The sequence below is a fragment of the Ursus maritimus genome, unplaced genomic scaffold, assembly GCF_017311325.1.
Source record: "Ursus maritimus isolate PB19 unplaced genomic scaffold, ASM1731132v1 scaffold_3, whole genome shotgun sequence".
Classification (NCBI taxonomy): Eukaryota; Metazoa; Chordata; class Mammalia; order Carnivora; family Ursidae; genus Ursus; species Ursus maritimus.
In genome coordinates, this window is record NW_024425563.1 from 45,303,124 (window position 1) to 45,323,904 (window position 20,781).

Genomic DNA, 20,781 nt, shown 5'->3' on the forward strand with positions numbered 1-20,781 from the left:
TCAAGGCCCACGCTGGGAGAATTTCTCTTAGGTGAAGAGTGAGAGTTCAGCCACTCTGTCAAGAGCACTTACGAGGATGCTCCCAAGTTAATGTTTTCCAAAACTGATTTGATAGATCCACCTATCTACCCACCCACCCAGTGTTTACTAAGTACCTTACAAGGTTCCAGCCCCTGCATTATAAGATGCTGGAGATACAGGATGACCTTTGACCAAGGCCTTCATCCTGGTCTCAGCTCTACCACTACAAACACGAGGCATCTGAGGAGTACAAGATGATGACAATGATGACCTACCCTTTGTCTCACTCCAGAGCAAATTCCCAGGGTTCCCCAAACCCTCCCTGTTATGGTCTCTAAAACTAGCTTCTCTTGGGATACTGATTTTGGAGAACTGCACTGTATTTGAAGATTAATTTAGGAAGAACTCACTTCTTAAAAATATCAGGCTTTCCTATTAAGAGATGGCTCTCCATTAATTTAGCTCTTCTTTAAGATATACTGATTTTTAATAAGTTAGATCTACATTACGAAGTCACCATCTCATGTTTTTCTAACAGAGAATGTAGGAAACAAACAATCATGAACTAGAAAAGAAACAAAATCAACTCTGGAGAAGCAGAAATTTCCCCCTATACCCTGTCTCCTCCTCTAGGGGTCTCCATTCCACATCCTATTCAATGGAACGATCAAAGCATAAAGGATACCTACTCAAGGCTGTCTGGATATCCTTTTCTCCATTTTTCACTTCTGTCAAAAATCCCTTCAAAAATTTGAGACCTCTAAAACAAAAAAGAGGAAGAAATATTATTTTCAAAGTTTACTTATACTGAATGGGTATAAAGAAATGGCAGACATCAGTGTCTTATATAGCAACAAACAGGTCAAATCACATGGCAGTCCTTTCTGACTTTCTTCCCTGTCATTTCCTTTTAGTTTACTCTAGGCCCTTCTCATCTGATCTACCTAAACAGTGGTTTCCAAAAAGTGGTCCAAGGACCAGTGGGAACTTTTTGGAAATGCTGTTTCTGGGCCCCCACTCCAGACTTACTGAGTCAGAAAGTCTGAGTCTGGAGTGGGGCAATCTGTGTTCTGAAGAAAGCCCCTCAGGTGATTTGGATGCTACTGGTTTGTGATCCACTGACTTAAAGAGAACCAGTCAACTCTACCATCCTTTAAGATTCCTATCTTATATATACTGTTAATATTACCACTGTTCATCAGAAGGGAGGAAAAAAAAGAGTTGGTGTTCTGTTCATCAGGCCTTCTAGAAAAGGCTACTGGGTTAGCTCCTCCACTCAGAAGTAGTCTTTGCATAACACTTTTTGCTGGTAGCATTTCAGCTGAGTCGGATTTCAACTGCTGCCCCATCCCAGCTGCCTCACCTCTTCAGCCACAAGAGGGCTTCTGTAGCTGAGTTCCTAACCTGGGCTACATCGGCCTCCACTTCATGCAGCACTATCTTCTGGAGGGTGGTGAACTCTTCCTTGTTGGTTATATACTTCTGGTTTACTTTCTGCAGGAAAAGCAGGGAAACAATCTAACTTAAAAATGCTAAAGCTATCAAGTAAATCAGTATAGTACTGAGACTGATAAGCTTGTCAAGCAGGTCTTTAGGAAATCAAAATAAATTAAGCCTCTATTATCTTCTTTTTTACATTTTCAAGGTAATGTGTTCTTGTTTGAGCACTTTTATGAGGCTTAAGCTAAAATTAAATAGTCTCAAGGCTTTAAAATACTGTTTTTAAAGTATTTTTTTCTGCCTCAGAACCTTTCTCACAGCTGGCCTATACTTTTCATTTTGGGTATAAAACTCAACAATCACGTGTTTGGAAAGAGATTTCATGCACTACTCCCTCCACATATATGGTCTCCATAGAGACATGCTAGTATATTCACCTTAATATTTCCAACAAGATCCATTTTAACAGGAGCAAACACCGTAGGGCCAAGTTTGTCTAGAAGAAAAGATTGAAAACATCTTTGAAAAAGCAATTTTCTTAAGTGGCCAATATTTTTATAGTAACAAAAAATTTAGCATGTTTTTCTCCCCAAAACTTTTATTTTTTGTTTTTAAATCATTTTCCAAACATAAGTTTCAAAGGCTTCTAAGACAGTCATCACAAAATACATACTAGATTTCAAAGACTCAGTATCAAAAAAAGAATACAAAATATCTCATTAACGATTCCTTTATATTGATTACATATTGAAATAATATGTTGGATATACTAGGTTATATAAAATATATTATTGAAATTAGTTTAAAAAATAGTTTTATGTTTTGTTTTACTATTTAATGTGTCTGCTAGAAAATGTAAAATCATATATACGGTTCAAATATTTCTGTGGGACAAGAACAACTAAACAAATACCAAATGGGTATAGCTAAAAAGCCAGAAGAGAAAAAATAATGGAATTCTAAAAAATACTTGATTGGGAAAAAAAAGGGGAGTGGAGACAGGAACAAATATGGGTAGCTAACAAGCTAAAACAGGAAATAAAATAGAGTAAAAAATAATTGATTAATTGGCTAGAATTTAAGAAAGAAATAAAAAAGGAACAAAGAACAGATAGGACAAATAGAAGATAAACAGTAAGATGGTAGAAACAAACAGCAAGATAATAGATATAAATTCATTCAAACAATGTAATGTATTATATTAACAAAACTACAGGAAAAAACCCACAATTTCAATAAATGCTGAAAATGTATTTTATAAAATTAACTCATTCATGATTATAAAAAACTACTCAAACACAAAAGTCAGTTGTATCCGTATGTTACCAACAAACAATTGGAAAAATACTCTTTACAATAGCATCAAGAATCATAAAATTTTAAAATGTATTCCTAACAAAAAATGTGTAAGACCTCTAATGTGGGAAACAAAGGCAGAAGAAAAATTATTCATTTCCTTACTACCTAGAGCCCACTGACAAATCCTTGAAACAAGGCGGAGTGACATTCCTCTAGGGACTCAACTGCCTCAATGTTAATACTTTGCTAAGGGCAAAAGGCAATCCTAGCCGGAACCACCCCCCTCCCCAGGATCCTGTAAGTCTACTTTAACATATAAAAATTCCTTTGGAAACTTCCTTTATCTCTAACCCCCAAGAAGCGTGTTGGTAATCATCCCCCAAGCATATTGCCCACCGATACACATCTGAAGGGTCTCATGACTAAGGTTTTATTAGACGGTAATAAATGACCTTTTCCCGACAACAGCTAGAACCTTTCTCACAGCTGGACTATACTTTTCATCTTGAGTGTAAAACTCAACAATTACGTGTTTCTGAATGAGATTTCATGCACTGAAAGGTCCTGGAATTCTTGCTTCCAAAATTCCTTAGACACTTAAGCTATCCCTAACCCCCTTCCAACTTGAAAGTCTATAATGGGCCACTCCTCATGACCCCAGGGCAGCTCTTTCTGCCCACTGGTTCGGTCCCTGTGCTTTAATAAAACCACCTTTTTGCACCAAAGACCTCTCAAGAATTCTTTCTTGGCCGTCGGCTTCGAACCCTAACATCTTCCTACTTCAACCTCTACACTAAAAACTATACAAAACATTGTGAAAATAAAGAAGACCTAAATAAACGGAGAGATATAGCATGCTCCAGGATTAGAAGACTAAAAATTGTTTAAGATGTAAACTTCCTCTTAATTGGTTTACTGATTCAATAAAATCTTAATCAAAATCCCAATAGGTTTTTAAATAGAAATTGGAAAACTAAAGTTTATATGGACCTATGAAGGACCTACAATTGCCAAAATCTTGAAAAAGAACAACAAAATTGGAAGACTTACATTACCTGATTTCAAGCTTTATTATAAAGGCACAGTAATTAAGACAATAAAGTATTAGCATAAAAAAATTTAACAGACCACTGGGACAGAAGACAGAGTGCAGAAACAGACCCACACCTAAAAGGTCCACTGATTTTCAACAAAGCTGCCAAAATAATATAAAAGGGAAAATAATTTTTTTTCAAGAAATGGTCTTTGAACAGCCAGATATCATAAGGAAAAAAAAAAATCTCAACCCTTACCTTACATCATATACAAAAACTAATTCCAAGATGTATAAATGTAAACATAAAATCAAGAACAAAGGGAATAGAGAACACATGAGAATATCTTCATGATCTTGGGTGTAAACAAAGATTTCTTAGGACACCAAAAGTACTAACTTTTATAAAAGAAAGAAAATAGATAAATTGGATTTCATGCAAATGAAAAACAGCTCTTCAAAGACATCAAGAAAAGAAAGCCATAGTTGGGGGAAAATATTCATAATGCATATAATGGAATGCTTTTGAGAATATATAGTGAATGCTTACAACTCAATACAAAGAACATTAACCAACTTTTAAAAATGGATTAAAGATTTGAAAAGACTTCACAATGAAGGAGATAGCAATGGCCAATAATTATATAAAAAAGCGCTCAACATCATTAGTCATCGGGGAAGTGTAGAGGACAAGGGCACCCCAAGGTGGGCCACTTGAACAAGAAGATTATTTTGAGTTAAAAGCAATCAAAACCCAGCAGATTCAGGAAAAATTCTTTGACTTCCCCATGACTGCTTAATTTACTTTGGAAAGGAAAGCCTGTCCCAGGAAGAGTGCAATTAACAGATTCCTCTTTACTTAAGAAACTTATGTGCATAACAGGGCAGCCTTGGTTTTCCAACCATCTCCTCTCATCTTCCTACTAATGGTTTTCCTCCCCTTTATATCCCCACCCCCAAGCCCCTATCCCTTTCCTTAGGTCAGGATGTCATATAAGCCTCATGTTCCCTGTCTTTGGAATTTCATGTCGGTGTGGATTCTCCATGGGTATGGAATTAAATCTGATTTTCTCATGTTATTCTGTCTCATATCAATTTGATTCTTGGTCCAGCCAGAAGGACCTTGAGGGCAGAGTAAATTTCTTCCTCCCCAACACAAGTTAAAGCCATAATAATACCACTAAACACTCAGAGGAATAGTCAGACCAAAAACCTCAATACCACCAAGTATTAGTGAAGATGTGAAGCAACCAGAATACTCATACATTGCTGTTGGAACTGTATGACTGTGTAATCACTTTTTATAAAGTTAAACAGATGAACCCAATGAATTGGCAATTCTACTCTCAGGTATTTACTCATGATATGAAAAAATAAGCCCACAGACACAAATATATTCAGGGCAATTTCATTTATAATAGCCCCAAATAAGAAACTACCCAAATGTCCACCCATCAATAGAAGAATGAATAAAACTGTATATTCATTTAGTAGAATACTATTCAGCAATAAAAAGAATGAACTACTGATACATGCAACAACGAGGATGAAGACATTATACTGAGAGAAAAACACCATATGCAAAAGAGTAGATAGTATGATTCTCTTATATGAGACTTTAGAAAAGGCAAAACTAATCTATGGTGACAGAAATCAGTAAAATAGTTGCCTTGGGCTGGGTGATATTTGCAGGCTGACTAGTACAGGGAACATTCTGGGGTGATGAAAACATTTTACATCTTGATAGGGATATGGATTACATAGGGGTGCATATGTTTGTCAAAACTTACTGAATTCTTAAGTTCTATGTAAGTTATATCTCAATTTCAAAAAAAGATATGTAAAATTTTTAAAAATGAATTCAAAAAAGATGCACAGCTAAATAGGTCATAAAACAAATTTCAACACATTAGTGATGCCTAGTTCTACTGACTCTATATAAAAAGTAAATGCAATTTGAACTTAAATTTATACATATATATTTTTAAATCTTTGAAAAAAATGTTTTAACTGGTAAAATTTTTTCATTATACCATTGCATTTGGAGGTCTGTCCCTCAACTACTTTCATTCTTGCTTTTAAGTATGATTTCTCGAAAAAAAATTTCCCTTTTTCCTTACACTATTCTGTGGTCAATACTTAATCATAGGTAGGCATAAAAAGGAAATATGCAACCATGCTCAAGGTCATATAGTTTTAACTATATGTGGCTGGTGATTTGGAGAGGTAGCCAAGGAGAGTCATTTAACTGTACATATGGTTCAGGATATTTCTACTACAAAATAACAACAGTGAGACAGATTCTAGAGACTAATGTATTTAAGACAAATGCAGTAACCTTACCTAATACTGGAACCACAGCATAACATGACGCCAAGAATGCTTCTGTAGGAATGCCACTGTCTTCCAGAAGTTCAATGTCACTGAAGCTAAACAATTTGGTGATACAGAAGGGGAAAGATGGAAAGTACAACATTAACATTCTCTGCAGCTGAGGTAGTCATGAAAACAGTTGCCCCTCTGTAGAGCAAGTCATTTGGCCTGATTTCAGTGATTGTTCTATTATAATATGGTCCAATAAAATCATTTTCCAAAGATAATCTACCAAAGCAAGCTAAAATGTGTTCAGAGTATAGTCTGATAATCCAGTTCCCCACTGTTTCAGAAAGGTAAAGCAGATACCTGGTGTACCATATCCTCTGTTCTGTTAGAATATGCTATCACCTGGAAGGAACACCATGACTGATTTTCCAGAAGGGAAGCTGGTATTCAACTGTCACTTATTATAGAAAGTATAGAATACCTGGTATTCATGGTACTAAAGAAAGTTGGGATGATTTCTTGGCCTTCTTCCCAGTGGGGTTCTGGAGAGCTACTTGAGGAGTTTGATGCAGGCTGTGCTAAGCTGCTGTCATGATTTCCTGGGTTGTCCTCTCCTTCTTCCTTCATAATCTCACCTTGGACTGCACACAGAAAATACCTATTACTAAACTATTATTTATATATTATAAAAATTAATATATATTCATTGTTGAATATTTCTAAAACACAGAAAAGTTTACAGAAATAAAAATCAGTGAAATACTATATAGACACACATATACACATAAAAACAAAATTGGGTTTAAATTAAATATGTAGGTTTGTATCCTGCTTGTTTTCACTCAACAGTTTATCAGGAATATTCTCATTACCATTCAATACTCTTTAAAATGTGATTTTAATGACCATGTAATACTGCATCAAGCTCATATGGAGGGCACTTAGGGGTTTCTAAAATTTTAATGTTATCAATACAGTCGATCCTCATTATTAGTGTAGTCTGTATTTGCGAATTTGCCTTCTCATGATAGTTTATTTGTAATCCTAAAATCAACTCTTGTGGCATGTTTGCAGTGATTTCTAAACATGTGTAGATGATGAAAAATTTGAGTTGCCTGTGGGCTAAGGTCAAACAAGGTAACAATCTGCCTTCTTGCTTCGGTTCTTATACTATACACAAGTGTGTTTATGTAAGGTCATGCTTTGTGCATTTTGTTATTGATTTTACTGTTTACAGGTGCCTCCAAATGCAGTGCTGTCTGCTGTTCCTAAGAAGACTGTGATGCGCCTTATGGAGAAAATACATGTGTCAGGTAAGCTTCACTCAGGCACGAGTTATTGTACTGCTGGCTGTGGGATCAATGTTAATGAATCAACATTACATACTAAATAAGGTGTCTTTAAACAGAAACACACATAAAACAAGTCTATATACTGATCAGTCAACCAAAATGTGAACAGAGGTTTGTAGGAATCAAACTGTATTTCCCCTAGAAGCTATGGTTCAGCATTTGCTAATTCAGTGTCTGCAGTAACTTTATGGAACACAACTTTATAGAACACAACCATGAATAATGAGAATCAATTGTAATGTCATAAAGAATATCTCTGTCCACAGATAATCCCTGAGACACAGAGACACAGAGATTCCCTGGAGACAAATTTTTAGAAGTAAAATTATTGGTCAAATAACAGTACTGTTTCCACAAAAATTCTCCTATCTTTATTATTTACTCAAGGGATAAGACTTCAGTGATTCAGTGGATTGCTTGCCTCAGATTAACAGCTACGAAATACAGCTTCTTTTCCCCCAACTAATCTGGAAAAAACAGGGTCTCTTATTTCAGGGGAGATGAGCAAGAAATTTGTTTAAAATTTTATTTTCAAAATACTTATTAAACACTTAGAACACAAAAGCTCTAATACGGTTGTCTTGGACTGATCTGAAACTGGTTCTAGTGGTTAGAGCCAATGGAATTAGCAAATTTGAAAGGGTGGCATTTTCAACTACAAGCTGTTACCTGAGATGTGGGACTCAGGCTTGACGGACACAGAGAAGTCTGGGTGAAAATCTCTGGCCTCACCGGAAACCAGGAGGAGAGCAACCTGAACTGCCACACTTTTACACCTTTAAGTCTGACATCATAGTTTAAGTTCAAAGGATCTTGAAACTTAGAGTAGAAGGCCAGTGAAGTACTCATATTTTCTACAAAGTCAGCACAGACATCTGCTGCTCACAGCAGCCCACAGACATCACAGATAAGAACAATGAGTGGGAAAAATCCTCTTCATTCTGCCTTTTCAGCGCTGGGTCGGATGGGATGGCACAATGTGGTCAAGTGACCTGTGTCATCAAGCTAACATCTGCCTCAGGAGCTACTAGTATACTGTCTTGAGGCCAAGCCCTATCAAGTGTCACATGATGAATAAACAATCAAACTCCCAAGATCAATGGTTTGGGCTCAACAGTTTGCTTCAGACTTTATTTTTGTTTTTACCTGTTATATTATCATCTGTATTTTCTTCACTTGATATGCTGCAATCTACCTCTGCAGGTTTCAAATATAAGGAGCTCTTACTTTTCATTAGGATTTCTTCATCAGCATTTATTTCCATATGTAAAGATCCATTTTCACAACTGTTTAGCTCCATTTGCCTGAAAATTTTTTATAAGGGGAAAAGCCAAAAAGTCCAATTATTTGGTCTTAAATAGACTGCCTAGGTACATCTTATTCTGAGAAAGGAGGGAGGGGTTCACAAGCACCATCTCCTTTTAACAGTGATTAAAAACCCCAGTACTGTTGAATCAGCCAAACCTCTCAGCTTCCTGCCTCTTAGACAGGTATCTGCCCGTGATGGGAGCAGGCAGGTCTCCAAACTGAGGTTCTGAAATCAAAAAGCCATTCCCGGCTTCTCATGGACCCTCAGGTGACTCAGACTTCCTGCTCCCCACCAGCAACAGGAAATAGTCATTGACAGCTCTTTGGTTTTCAACCAGCTTTCTACACATAAACATTTAACACTTTTCTCACTTTCCTCAGCTTCTCCCTGGGAAGTTTTTCTCTCTTCAGCTCTCAAAATCACTGGCCACTCCTCCTATGTTTGCCTGTCAGTTAACTATCTAGAAGCTACATGCTGTGGTCAGGGGAGAATACTTCCTGCAAAGTATGTCTGACAGAAAAAACCCAGGAGGACACAGGATACTTCCTGAGGATCTGTTTCTCTTCGGGGTACCAGAAAAGTCTACTTAACACGCAAGTGGAACAGCTAATTCTGTTAAAGGGACAACCATAACATCTTATTATAAGTGATTAGACCCAACCGAATTAGAACAAAAATATTTTCTCCTAATAAAAACAATGGGAAAGGGCCCAGGCTATATGGTGACTGCAGGAAAAGCATTTGTTTTCTAAAGAAATGCCATATTTCAACTTAGCAATTAAAACTGTAGGTGTTTATTAAGGAAACGTCATGAGAAAAAAGTCTACAATTTTTTCTAGTAGAAATATTTAGAACAAGATAAAAATGGTAAACAAATTGGAACAATCCCTGTACTACAGCAAACAATAGTATACAAAGAGATGAAATGTTAAAAAATTTGAAAGGACAAATATATGGAGTATGTCAAAATACGGGAATGCTTATATTAAATAATAACTAAAGACAGACCCCAAATAATAGGAACACAATGATGTAAATGTGCACTTTTTTCTAAAATTGAAGGAGCAATTAGAGGAAGAAATAGTTTAGATTTTGATATTAAGTTTTTTTTTTTAACCTGTAAGGCTACCTAACATTTTTATTTTTATATAAAACAAAATAGTACTATCTTTTCTGGATAAAACCACATTTAAGTCAATGCCTGACTCCTCCACAAGAGAGGAGGTTCCAACCCTCAGCGATTAAAAGCTACTACATGTGGTGGGTATGTCCATCCATACCTGAGGGAAAATGTAAACATCTTTACAGGTAGTCTGTGCTGAGTGAAAGGTCTGCACTGCTTCAAGCTCACCCCAAAGAGGAAAATCAGATACTGTTTCCTTCTGGTATTATCTCAAATCATGATCAAAATAGTCTTATTTTTGGGGGGGCGCCTGGGTGACGCAGTCGTTAAAGCGTCTGCCTTCGGCTCAGGGCGTGATCCCAGCGTTCTGGGATCGAGCCCCACATCAGGCTTCTCTGCTAGGAGCCTGCTTCTTCCTTTCTCGCTCCCTCTGTTTGTGTTCCCTCTCTCGCTGGCTGGCTGTCTCCCTCTGTCAAATAAATAAATAAAATCTTAAAAAAAAAAAAAGTCTTATTTTTTTTAAACAAACCATAAAAAATTATTTATTTCTAGAAAGAAGGAAAATCCAAAAGAGTTACTGTACCTTTCCAATGAACTGTGAATCGGTATAATAGGATGTTTCATCTTTAAAAGAAGCAAAAAAAACTTCAAGTTAAACTTCAAGCTTCATGTTAAACTTCCAACAGAGCACATTTAAAGTTTCATCACATATAAAAGTCGTAAATATGACCATAACACAACTGCCCCACTCAACAGGAACAATTTTAGACCCTCCCAAAAGAAGGGAGTCATTGATCTCAATCAGTCCTTTGTATTCTTTCAAATAAGTGTACCCACATTTCTAAGGAAAAGGAAGATGGCTCTTTTGAAGGATCTTATTATCATAGCCAAACCATTGGTGGTTGGCTTTCTCATAATTTTAGTTATGTTCATTAAAGATTATGATGCAGCATTGTTTCAAACACCAGAAGTATAAAGATAAACAGTATAGAGGTTCCTCCCCTTAAGGTAATTTCAATAAAGAGTAACCTTAAAACATGGGTATGCAGAGAAGAGGAGCTCCTAGACCAACTTAGGGATTCAGGGAAGGAGAGATTACACACTGAAGGATGGGGAAGTGCTAACGAGGGGAAGGCAAGTGAGAACAGCATTCCTGGCACTGGGAAATGGTGCGAAGATGTCAGGGGAGCTATATGCAGTTAGCATGTTCAGCCAGGTAATGACAGAGCAAGAGGCTGGGGGTGTGGGAATGGGTCAAGAAGTTTTGACATTAACCTTTGGCAGTGAGGGAGGCACTGAGAGGTTTAGGTAAAGCGGTCCAGTTTATACGTCATGAGCAGAAATACTGTTGGCTGCCTGGAAGGATTAGGCTGAAAGTAACTAGTTAGAAGGTCACCACAAATCTTGACAAGATTCACTGGACAAGGAGGCTGAAAGGAGTCTAGCTACATCAGAGACAGGTTTAGGCGGTAAAATTGCTAAAAATAAATGGATATGAAGGACTGAGGGCAGAAATATGTAAGTGGACATAAAGGGGAGGCTACTAAAAAAACGTCTTTCTCAGTCACCAAAGGGTGATAAGGATGACGGATAACATGGTTCACTACATCACTTTTTAACTTTTCAGCTTTTCGTTATGTCCTGCTGCTGCCAAGCTGAGCTGGCTTTTACCTTGTTGGACTTGAGCATGGCCAGCTGTGGTGAACCTGGGGGAGTGCGATAGAGTAGTTCGGAGGTGAAGGCTGTGTTTGCAATCTGCATGCATTCTTCCAAAGTCTTCAGAAAAGTATTGCAGGTTGATTTCAGCAGAGCTCCCACATCGATTCCTTCCTACAAAACAACAAAAGTGGAAGACGCCTTTACCTTGCCAAAAAAGGAGCCCAATGGCGGAATGTCCTTAGAGGTTTTTATCCACAATGTAGTAATAATGTACCCACCTATTTTGCTGGACAAATATGTACATCATTTACAAAAGGAAAATACTGAGTCAACTTTATCTACTAACCCTATATAAGCCTCCCTCTGACCCTTCACACTCTCCCCCCACTGTTCCAGCTGAAGGTAACAACTTCTTTCAATTCCACAGCATCACATGCTGGCACTGTGCCAGGTGCTGGGCAGAGCCCTCAGGGAGTTTCCAGTCTATAAGGGTGGCAGGCATGAAACAGGGAATCACATGGACTGAAGACCAGTGGAATCAATGGAAAAATGTCTCCCATTGCCTGAGTAAAAATGAGGTTCTAGAATAGAAGAAATAGAAACCATAAATCATTCATTATTTACTTTCAGAATGGGGTTTTTGTCTTTTGGTACAGATGAGTTTAAGAGCTTTTAACAACTGGAATTCTTTTGAATATCTAATCACCTTTTCTCCCAGTTATTTTACTTGTTTGGGGTGTTTTTCCTCTGAATATTGATATTAATAAGCTGTTCAGGAAACTGAGGCCACACCCTGATTAGACAGTATAGTGAACATATCTTAGTGGTATAAAAGAAACCAGACAGGGCCCAAGATGGAGTCGCTCATGCTAATAAGCCTCACATCAGCAAACCAACACTTCAGTTTCTATGCCTGATTGTCCCAAAAAAGGCAGGCCTAGGCCAACCAATCAGCACAAGTTACCTGACCCCGCTCCAAGACTTCCCTTTGCTCCACATGAAGAAAGTAACCCTGCTTTAATCAATAAGTTAACGCCCAGCAGAACTTCGTTGTTCCTGCTCACTTTGGTCTATAGGAATCTCTAGCCTCAAGGCTTTTTAGAGTTCTTTCTTATCTGCTAGATGAGATGTTGCCTGATTCATGAGTTGCTGAATAAAGCCAATAAGATTTTTAAAATTTACTCAGTTGAATTTTTCTCTTGTAAGAGTGGCCTCTATATTTTCTTCAACTTTGTACTTCTAACGAGCTAGCCGGTGATGTCACTGGTTATGGACCACTATGATTCTGACATCAATTATGTGTGGGTTTTCCCATACCACCAAGCAATTCTCTGACACCACCTGGGTGTCCTACAATTCAACTCAATTCTGATACTATTTCCCTGAAGACAGTGTCAGATCTCACAGGGCTGCTCCCCACCCCACACTTCAGATACCAGTGGCAAGCCCAGGCTGTCACTTGTACTTCTGACTGATCTGCTACAGATTGGAGGCTCTAACTCCCACCTTTCAGTTGATTGATTAATCTGCTAGAGCTGCTCACAGATTTCAGAGAAACATTTTACTAGTTACTAGATTGCCAGTTTATTATAAAAGGATACAACCCAGAAACAGATACATAGGACAAGGCACCTGGGAATGGCTCGGAACTTCTATGCTCTCTGAGCACGCCACTTTCCCCAAATCTCCATGTGCTCACCAACTCAGGAACTCTCTGAACCTTGTTCTTTGGGTTATGGAGGCTACACTGCAGACATGATTGATGAAATCATTAGCCATTGGGATTAAACTCAATCATCGGCCTCTCTTCCTTACCAGGAGATGAGAGTGGGGTGGGTGAGTGGGTCAGAAAGTTCCAACCCTCTAATCGCAAGGTTGGGTCTTGGGTCAACCAGCCCCCATCCTTAGGTACTTTCCAAAAGTTGCCTCGTTAACATAACAAAAGACAACTTTATCATTCTCATCACAGGAAATTCCAAGGGTTTTAGGAGCTCCGCCAAATATATATTTCTTATGAAGACCAAATATATATTTCTTAATATAAATCACAATATCTCAGCCACAGTTTCATTAGCAAGTTCCCAGGGCACTCTCAACATCTTCTTGGATTAAAAATTGCTATGTTCACATTTTCCCTTCCCCGTTAGGTCAGGGCTTCTCTACCTTGGCACGACTGACATGGGGGGCTGAGTAATTTTGGGGGTGGAAGACGTCAGTGGGGGAGCTCTCCTGCCTACTGCAGGATGTGAAGCAGCACCCTAGTCTCCATACAGTAGATGCCAATAGCACGCCTTCAGTCGTGACAACCAAAAATGTCTCCAAACACTGCCAAATGTCTCCTGAGGGGCAAAACTGCTCTGGGCTGAGAGTCACTGCTCTGAATGGCAAGCGTCCCAAGAGCAGGACTGAAATGTTTTTTTGGTATCCCTCTCCTCCCCCCTCCCAGCATAGTGTCTTACACACAACAGGCAGTTGCTGAATGAGTAAGAGGGCCCAAAAGGAAGTGAATGAAAGTGAGTTAAATCACCCTTATAGGAAAAACTGAAAGCACATATACCACTAGCAGCATAATGTTCTTCTACTACAACCATTAATTAGAATCCATAGATTCTTCATTTCATAGGCATTGTTGTTCAGATTATAACTACTCTGAGACTAGAGCAGAGACCCTCCCTGAGTAGTATGAGCCACTCAACACACAGACTAACACCAGATAGATCTTTTAATACATGTTTTAGGATGAGTAAATGACAACTTTATTAATAAACATTAAAAACTGCAATCCTTACTGACAATGGGCAGGGAAAAAAAGCTGTGTCTCCATCTTTGAAAGCATTACTCTATACTAAAGCACAATTACTATGTCACCAATAAAATTCTGTTACAGGGGTACTTGGCTGGCTTAGTCCATAGAGCATGCAACTCTTGATCTCTGGATGGTGAGTTCAAGCCCCATGCTGGGTGTGGAGCTTACTAAAAAAATAAATAAATAGGTAAATAAAATCTTGTTACAGTCTCATCAAGGATGACAGGTACACATTATTGATAGACATGATGTTGGCATGTGAGTAGCCACACCTGCAGAAATAGCTGTGCTAGACAGGTAAGGCTGTATTTATAAAGTGATGAAAAGTGGGGAGAAACATATTTTAGTATATCAGCTAGGCTAATGGCACCAATGTTAAAGGTTCCAAATGTTTATCAACTAATTAATCCTGAATTCATTCCATGAAGGAAAACTATATGCTTCCATATGCTGAAATGCACACATTTCTTCTCTTTGTTGAATTTTGTTACTTTTTTTCTCCAAAAAATAGTAAACTCCAAAATAGTCAAGGACTGTGTGAGAGTAATCATAACCTGTAAGCAACATCTGCTGCTACTTTTCCTGTCATTAAGACAAATAATATTTTACCTCAGAATTGGACACACCAGTTGTGGTCACTTCTTTTGTTTTATCTACTTGCTGAACAAGGAGGTCACAGTAGAGTCTTAGTTCCGACATTTTGGTTTTCAAGTTTTCAGTGTTTTCAGCAAACTCTAAATAACAAAATGATGATAATGTAATTACCAGGACAAATAAGCAATTTACTAGTTAGCGTACCATAGAGTGGAATATATAACCTATATCTAAAGTCAGATGTTTATGGTATGCATTATAGATACAATACATATGAAGATAATGGGGGCAAGAAAAACAGAAAAAGGAGATTTCTGGTCTTTTGTAACCTACATTATTTCTTGGGCCAACATACTGAATGATCACCAGTATAGGAAGAAGGATACAGCATACTTTTCAAACCCTCATGTCAGAACTGGGACCAGAGTCAAGGGTTCAGGGTTTTGGTTTCATCTGCTGCACAGTTTTCCCTATCTGTAAAATGGGGTCATAGCTATCTGCCTGCTATCAGTACCCAAAACTGGGAAACTGTTCTGTAACGTGCAATTACCACTAATAAGATGGCTCATTAACGCACAGAACTGGTCCAGCATGCCACCCATCAAGGCTAATGGCACCCTCGGTGCACCTGCTGCTCCCTCATTAGCACAGCACTCCAGCTACTCTGGCGCTGAGGGCTCAGCTAGTCATTATCACTTCTGGTTTTTTTCCCATGAAGAAGCTGCACGTTACAACCTGATCTGAGTCAAAGCTGACAGTGTCTAGAATATGCTCCCGATTTAGCATTAAAAAACAACCAAGGAAGAGGCCATTTTCCTGTGTCTACTTGCAGAGTTAAGCACATCTACCACACCTGTCATGAGAAAGAGGCCCCTGTCTCCTGCCAGACTCTTTCGGTGTATATACTGGGTCGAGGGCTGGGAAGGTGGCACTAGGGCTCAGGCAGTAAGCCCTCGCACTCCTCCCCCAGTCCACATAGAAAGTTGTGCTAGGGTTCTCAGGAGACCTAATGATGTTGAGTTAATGAGTATTAAGCAGTAGCAACCTGACAATTAAGTATCCATCCCGCCCCAGGGAAAAGGAGGGGAAAGCAGGGTGTTACTGCAGAAAGTACCCTGATTCAAGGCTTCTTTACCAAAGGTCAACTTTGTACCAGACTAGGTACTAAACACTTTCATATCATTACTAATCCTCATGGCAACCCTTATGTAGGTTATTCCCTCTTTTGAAAATGTGAGGAAGCTGAGGATTACAGAGATTAAGTGACCTACGTCTAAGTCAAAAAGCCAGTAACCTACAAAGCCACGATCTGAATCCAGTTGTATCTGGCTCCAAAGCCTGTGCTAGCTCTATTATGATATGCTAAGAGAAAAGAGTTAGATACAGGCTGTCGTTTAAATTCCAGAGGTATATGGAATTTGCATGATATAAAAAGCTGGCTAGATGGTCAGAGGCAAGATAACAAATATGAGAACCCAGAGATGCCAGTGGGTGATTCACAAGGTTCCCAGACCAGAGGACAATCAATACTTACCTTTTTCCTTCTGGGTCCTACTGTCGGTCAGGCAAGCCTTGGCTGACCCCAGGGCTACCAGCCACCGCTGTCTCTCAGCCACACTTCTGGCCTTCAGGTAGAAATACTGCTCCCCAGGGATTATCAGGTCCATGCGTGTGTTATCAACAGAATGAACTAGAAGCAAGGCAGAGGGAGGTCAGAAACCTACAAAAGCCCTATCTGGATAGCCTCCATCCCTCCCAAATTCTTGAGTTTAACTCACTACAGGCTTCTTCCAAGACAGGATGCTAGCTCTTACCACCTCCCCTAGTTTATTTATCTCTTCCTCGATGCCTCTGTTGATGAAGAGGAAAAACCCTGGCTGGCTCCAACGTATCACCAAGACTAAAAAAGAAGCACTCAATTCTCCTTATCGGAATAGAGACTGAATCTCTCTTTTGGCTTGTGTATGAAGTAATACTGCTCTGAGGCCAAAAATGCTTGCATGCCAACAAGTAAGGGTGCGCCTCTGTATCTTCTTGGGTTTACTGGAAAGCAATAAAGAACACAGTATTTTTCCTTTTCTACTGTCCTTCACAAGTTAGAGCAAAAGTGTGGGACCTTTGGGAGAAGAAATAAGCAAACCACACTCTCCTTCACCTCCCACCTGGCTGCAAAACACCCTTCTAATCTGTTTCTCTTCTAATCTGTTTCAGAGCTACATCTTCTCACCATGCCTCAAGATGTCCCCAAACCAAGAAGTAAAACCTATTTGTGGGTCTTTATGTGTTTGCTTGTTTTAAGTATGTGGTGGTGGTGAGAAGATCTGCGTGCATCCTGATCTAAACATAGAAGTGTTTGACACTGCAGTAAAAAAAAACTTAATAAGCTTTGCACATCGTCGCTGGCTTTAGGTGAGCAAGTGACTACAAAATGAGCATTAGATGTGTGGTGAAGCATACTGCTCTCATTTATTTTGACTACTTCTTCAACAACCTCCTTGTAAAAATTGGCTGCAGTTTTAGGTCTTATTTGCAAGGCTTTCTTTGGGACATAACACTATGTATCTTTGTACCATAAGAACGTCAGAGAAAGGCACGCAGAGGCCAATGCTCTTTTATGTGGGAGACAGAAAGAAAAAGAAAACCTACAGATCTGTTGGTTTCTCACCTTGAATTTCACAGACCGCCATTTGGATGCTCCCCTTGCAACCTTTCCAGGCATCTTCAGGAGAATCATAATAGGATAATATCCCCCCACAGAGAAGGAACCATCTAGGCTGCCAACCTGCAAATAAAAGCAAGAGCACGGTCTCAGTTACTGCCTGCATGGGAGGTGCCTCCCAGGACACAGGAAAGGAACCTGACAAAGGAGGCTGGGTCCCAGCTCCGAGGAGCTTAAATTTCAGGGGAAATTCTAAGGGAAAGAAGTAGGTTAGTAAATACCTGTATGCATGATCCCATTTTTTAAATTAAAAACAAACACCCACAGGGCATATATTTTTAGTCACAGAAGGATAGAAGAAGTCTGCAAGGATCAGGAACGTAGTGATGATTGTCTAGTTAACAGGATTATTGATGATTTTTATTTCCTTTTCCTTTAATACGGTACTAGTAATCTCTGGTTTTTAATTTTTTTTTTTTTTTAAAGATTTTATTTATTTATTCGACAGAGATAGAGACAGCCAGCGAGAGAGGGAACACAAGCAGGGGGAGTGGGAGAGGAAGAAGCAGGCTCATAGCAGAGGAGCCTGATGTGGGACTCGATCCCATAACGCCGGGATCACGCCCTGAGCCGAAGGCAGACGCTTAACCGCTGTGCCACCCAGGCGCCCCTGGTTTTTAATTTTTTTAAGATAAAAGATTATTGTTTCCTGGGCTTTGTTATCACACACTTGATCTCCTCTCCTCTGCTGAAGAAAAACGATCCCAAACTTAGAAATGAGGCAGAACATTACACTGCTCTGAAAGAGGACTTTAACCACTTCCATTTTGACCTCAGTCTACACTTTTTAAGTTCTTCTTTTCCTGCTTATCTCTTTAACTCAGGCAAAAGACCCCACAGGCAAAGCATTCCCTGATAGAAACTGAAACTACTCCCTCAAACATTAACCACTGCCCTGATTTCAGCAAGACCTTGCACAACTGACCCAAGACAGTGATTGACCTGACCTTTACTGCCCAGCACACATACCCACCTTTGTTCCACATTTTCCTTATCTAAACCCAGGAGTATTTTCAGCACTTTGGACCATCTTTGAGACGTTAGCCTGCTGACTTCTTGGTGTTGGTCTCACTGAAATGCATTATTTTCTTGTTTCACCACCACTCGTCTCTCTGTCTTTGGATTTTGTCAGCAGCGAGGGGCTGAACCTGGCCTGTGAACCCCCACTGAGCCAGGTGTCGTTGCGCCCCGCTGCCCTGGCTACAGCCCTTTTGACGTCATACAGAGTTACAGAGTGTTAATAAGCCTGTGTAGGGGCATATGGGCCGTAGAAGGTAACTTTAACTTACTACTTAGTATTGATCCACTGAAATGGAATAATCTTAAAACATCCAAGGGCTTAACTACTTTTACTTTGGAGAATTTCAGGGGACAAACCATATTCGGTTGAAATATACTTCTTATCTAGTGCTCTTACCCAATCTATATTCTAGACAAACCAAACTTATTTTCTGCTTCTGGGATATTGCCTGAGCTGGATCTTTTTTCTAAAATGTCATCTCTGACTATTTCTACATAAGCCTTGTCAGAGTCCTCAGTCGGATATATATTTTTCTTTCTCTGAAATGCTATAGCCTTTTAGGGATACATTCTTCTGATGAGACTCTTCTGTGGCTGAGGCAGACAGAGAGATGGCCAGTAGGAGCTTTGAGCACAGCCCTGGGGGCTGCTTACGGACAGATGTTTGATGCCTGATTCACACAAATCAAAAGGCTTGAGACTCAAGAAGAGCTATGCTTCAGTCCGGGTCAGAAAGCAGGGAAAGACCAATGTCCCAGCTCAGTCAGGCAGGAGGAGTTCCCTCTTTCTTAGCCTTTTTATTCTGTTTAGGTCTTTAACTGATTGGATTAGACCCACTCATATTAGGGAAGGCAATCTACTTTACTCGACCAATTCAAATGTCAATCCCATCCAGAAACATCCTCACAGGCACAGCCAGAAAGATGTCTAGCCAGATATCCAGGAACCCCATGGCCCAGGCAAACTGACACATAAAATTAATCATCACACACCATCAATTTGAAGACGTACCATTATTTTATGTAACACAAGAAAAAAAAAAAACCTGCCCATTAAACAATGACATGGTGCTGATTCTAAGATGCTTCCTGATTTCAGTGGTTGAAATGTGAAAAAATATCTACAAATTGAAAAAATGTGGCCCTAAACTAGGTATATCTTACAGTATTCTGAAAAAAGTTAAACAGCTCCCCCCACCACACACACACACAAAACACAGCTGCAGGTAAGTTTTGAAAGCAGATGGTAAACTGTAATAGCAACCGAAACACCACCTTCCCTGTGATGGGTTCTACGTTTACTTAGAAGTTATAATTACACTAGGGGAAGTTCTATATATCATTATTTTATCCCGTAGTTTGTAACTATAAAAACCATGACCAAGAATAACTTTTCTTTAAAGCATAAAGTTACAGGATTTTCAGAAGGCACATTAAGAGGCCACAGAAGTCTCATTCCCATTATATGAAATTTACAGGCAGAGCAATGGAGAGTCTAGCGTGGGACTGGGACACACCGCTCTTTCATTATGGCCAGTCCTAGGAGGCCCAGATACAGCTCAGAAATAACTGTATGAGAAACGAGGCAAGAATGAAGAGGCCATTAATCCATTTCCTGTTTTAAATTAATCTGCAGTTACCTTGACTGATGTGACAGTTAATTTTATGTATCAACTTGATGGGCTGAGGGATGCCCAGATAGCTGATAAAACGCTATTTCTAGGTATGTCTGTGAGGATATCTCCGGCAGAGATAGGCATTTGAATCAGCAGATTGTGTAAAGATTGCCCTCACCACTGCAGGTGGGCATCATCCAATCCACTGAGGGCCTGAGGAGAACAAAGGCAGAGGAATGGAGAATTTGTTCTCTCTTTGAACTGAGACATCCATCTTCTCCTGCCTTAGGACACTGGTGCTCCTGGTTCTCCAGGTTGCAGACCCAGATCAGGACCTATACCATCCATTTCTCCAATTCTCAGGCCCTTGAACTCATACCAAACTGTATCACCAGCTTTCTTGGTTCTCTAGCTTGCCAATAGCAGATCACGGGACTTCTCAGTCTCCATAACTGCAAAAGCCAAGTCT

At 39.3% G+C, this 20,781-nt stretch overlaps 1 protein-coding gene across 4 annotated transcripts in view; it reads right to left on the reverse strand.

Moving 5' to 3' along the window:
* The window catches only part of PLEKHA8 (pleckstrin homology domain containing A8), a 53,665-nt gene that overhangs the window by 18,677 nt on the left and 14,207 nt on the right, over positions 1–20,781 (reverse strand). For 2 of the 4 annotated variants that reach the window (XR_005838545.1, XR_005838546.1), the window contains exons 2-12: positions 17,624–17,740; positions 16,493–16,648; positions 14,974–15,098; positions 11,571–11,729; positions 10,483–10,523; positions 8,614–8,771; positions 6,597–6,756; positions 6,137–6,222; positions 1,899–1,957; positions 1,426–1,515; positions 711–781 (exon numbers count right to left, since the gene is read on the reverse strand). Coding sequence is in view for 2 of the 4 variants with exons in the window: in XM_040644130.1 (XP_040500064.1) it covers positions 711–781; positions 1,385–1,515; positions 1,899–1,957; positions 6,137–6,222; positions 6,597–6,756; positions 8,614–8,771; positions 10,483–10,523; positions 11,571–11,729; positions 14,974–15,098; positions 16,493–16,648; positions 17,624–17,740 (1,263 nt within the window). In the remaining 2 variants the exon portion in view is untranslated. Of the gene's footprint in view, positions 1–710; positions 782–1,384; positions 1,516–1,898; positions 1,958–6,136; positions 6,223–6,596; positions 6,757–8,613; positions 8,772–10,482; positions 10,524–11,570; positions 11,730–14,973; positions 15,099–16,492; positions 16,649–17,623; positions 17,741–20,781 lie in introns of all 4 variants that reach the window. The other 2 variants (XM_040644130.1, XM_040644131.1) reach the window with 1 other exon arrangement.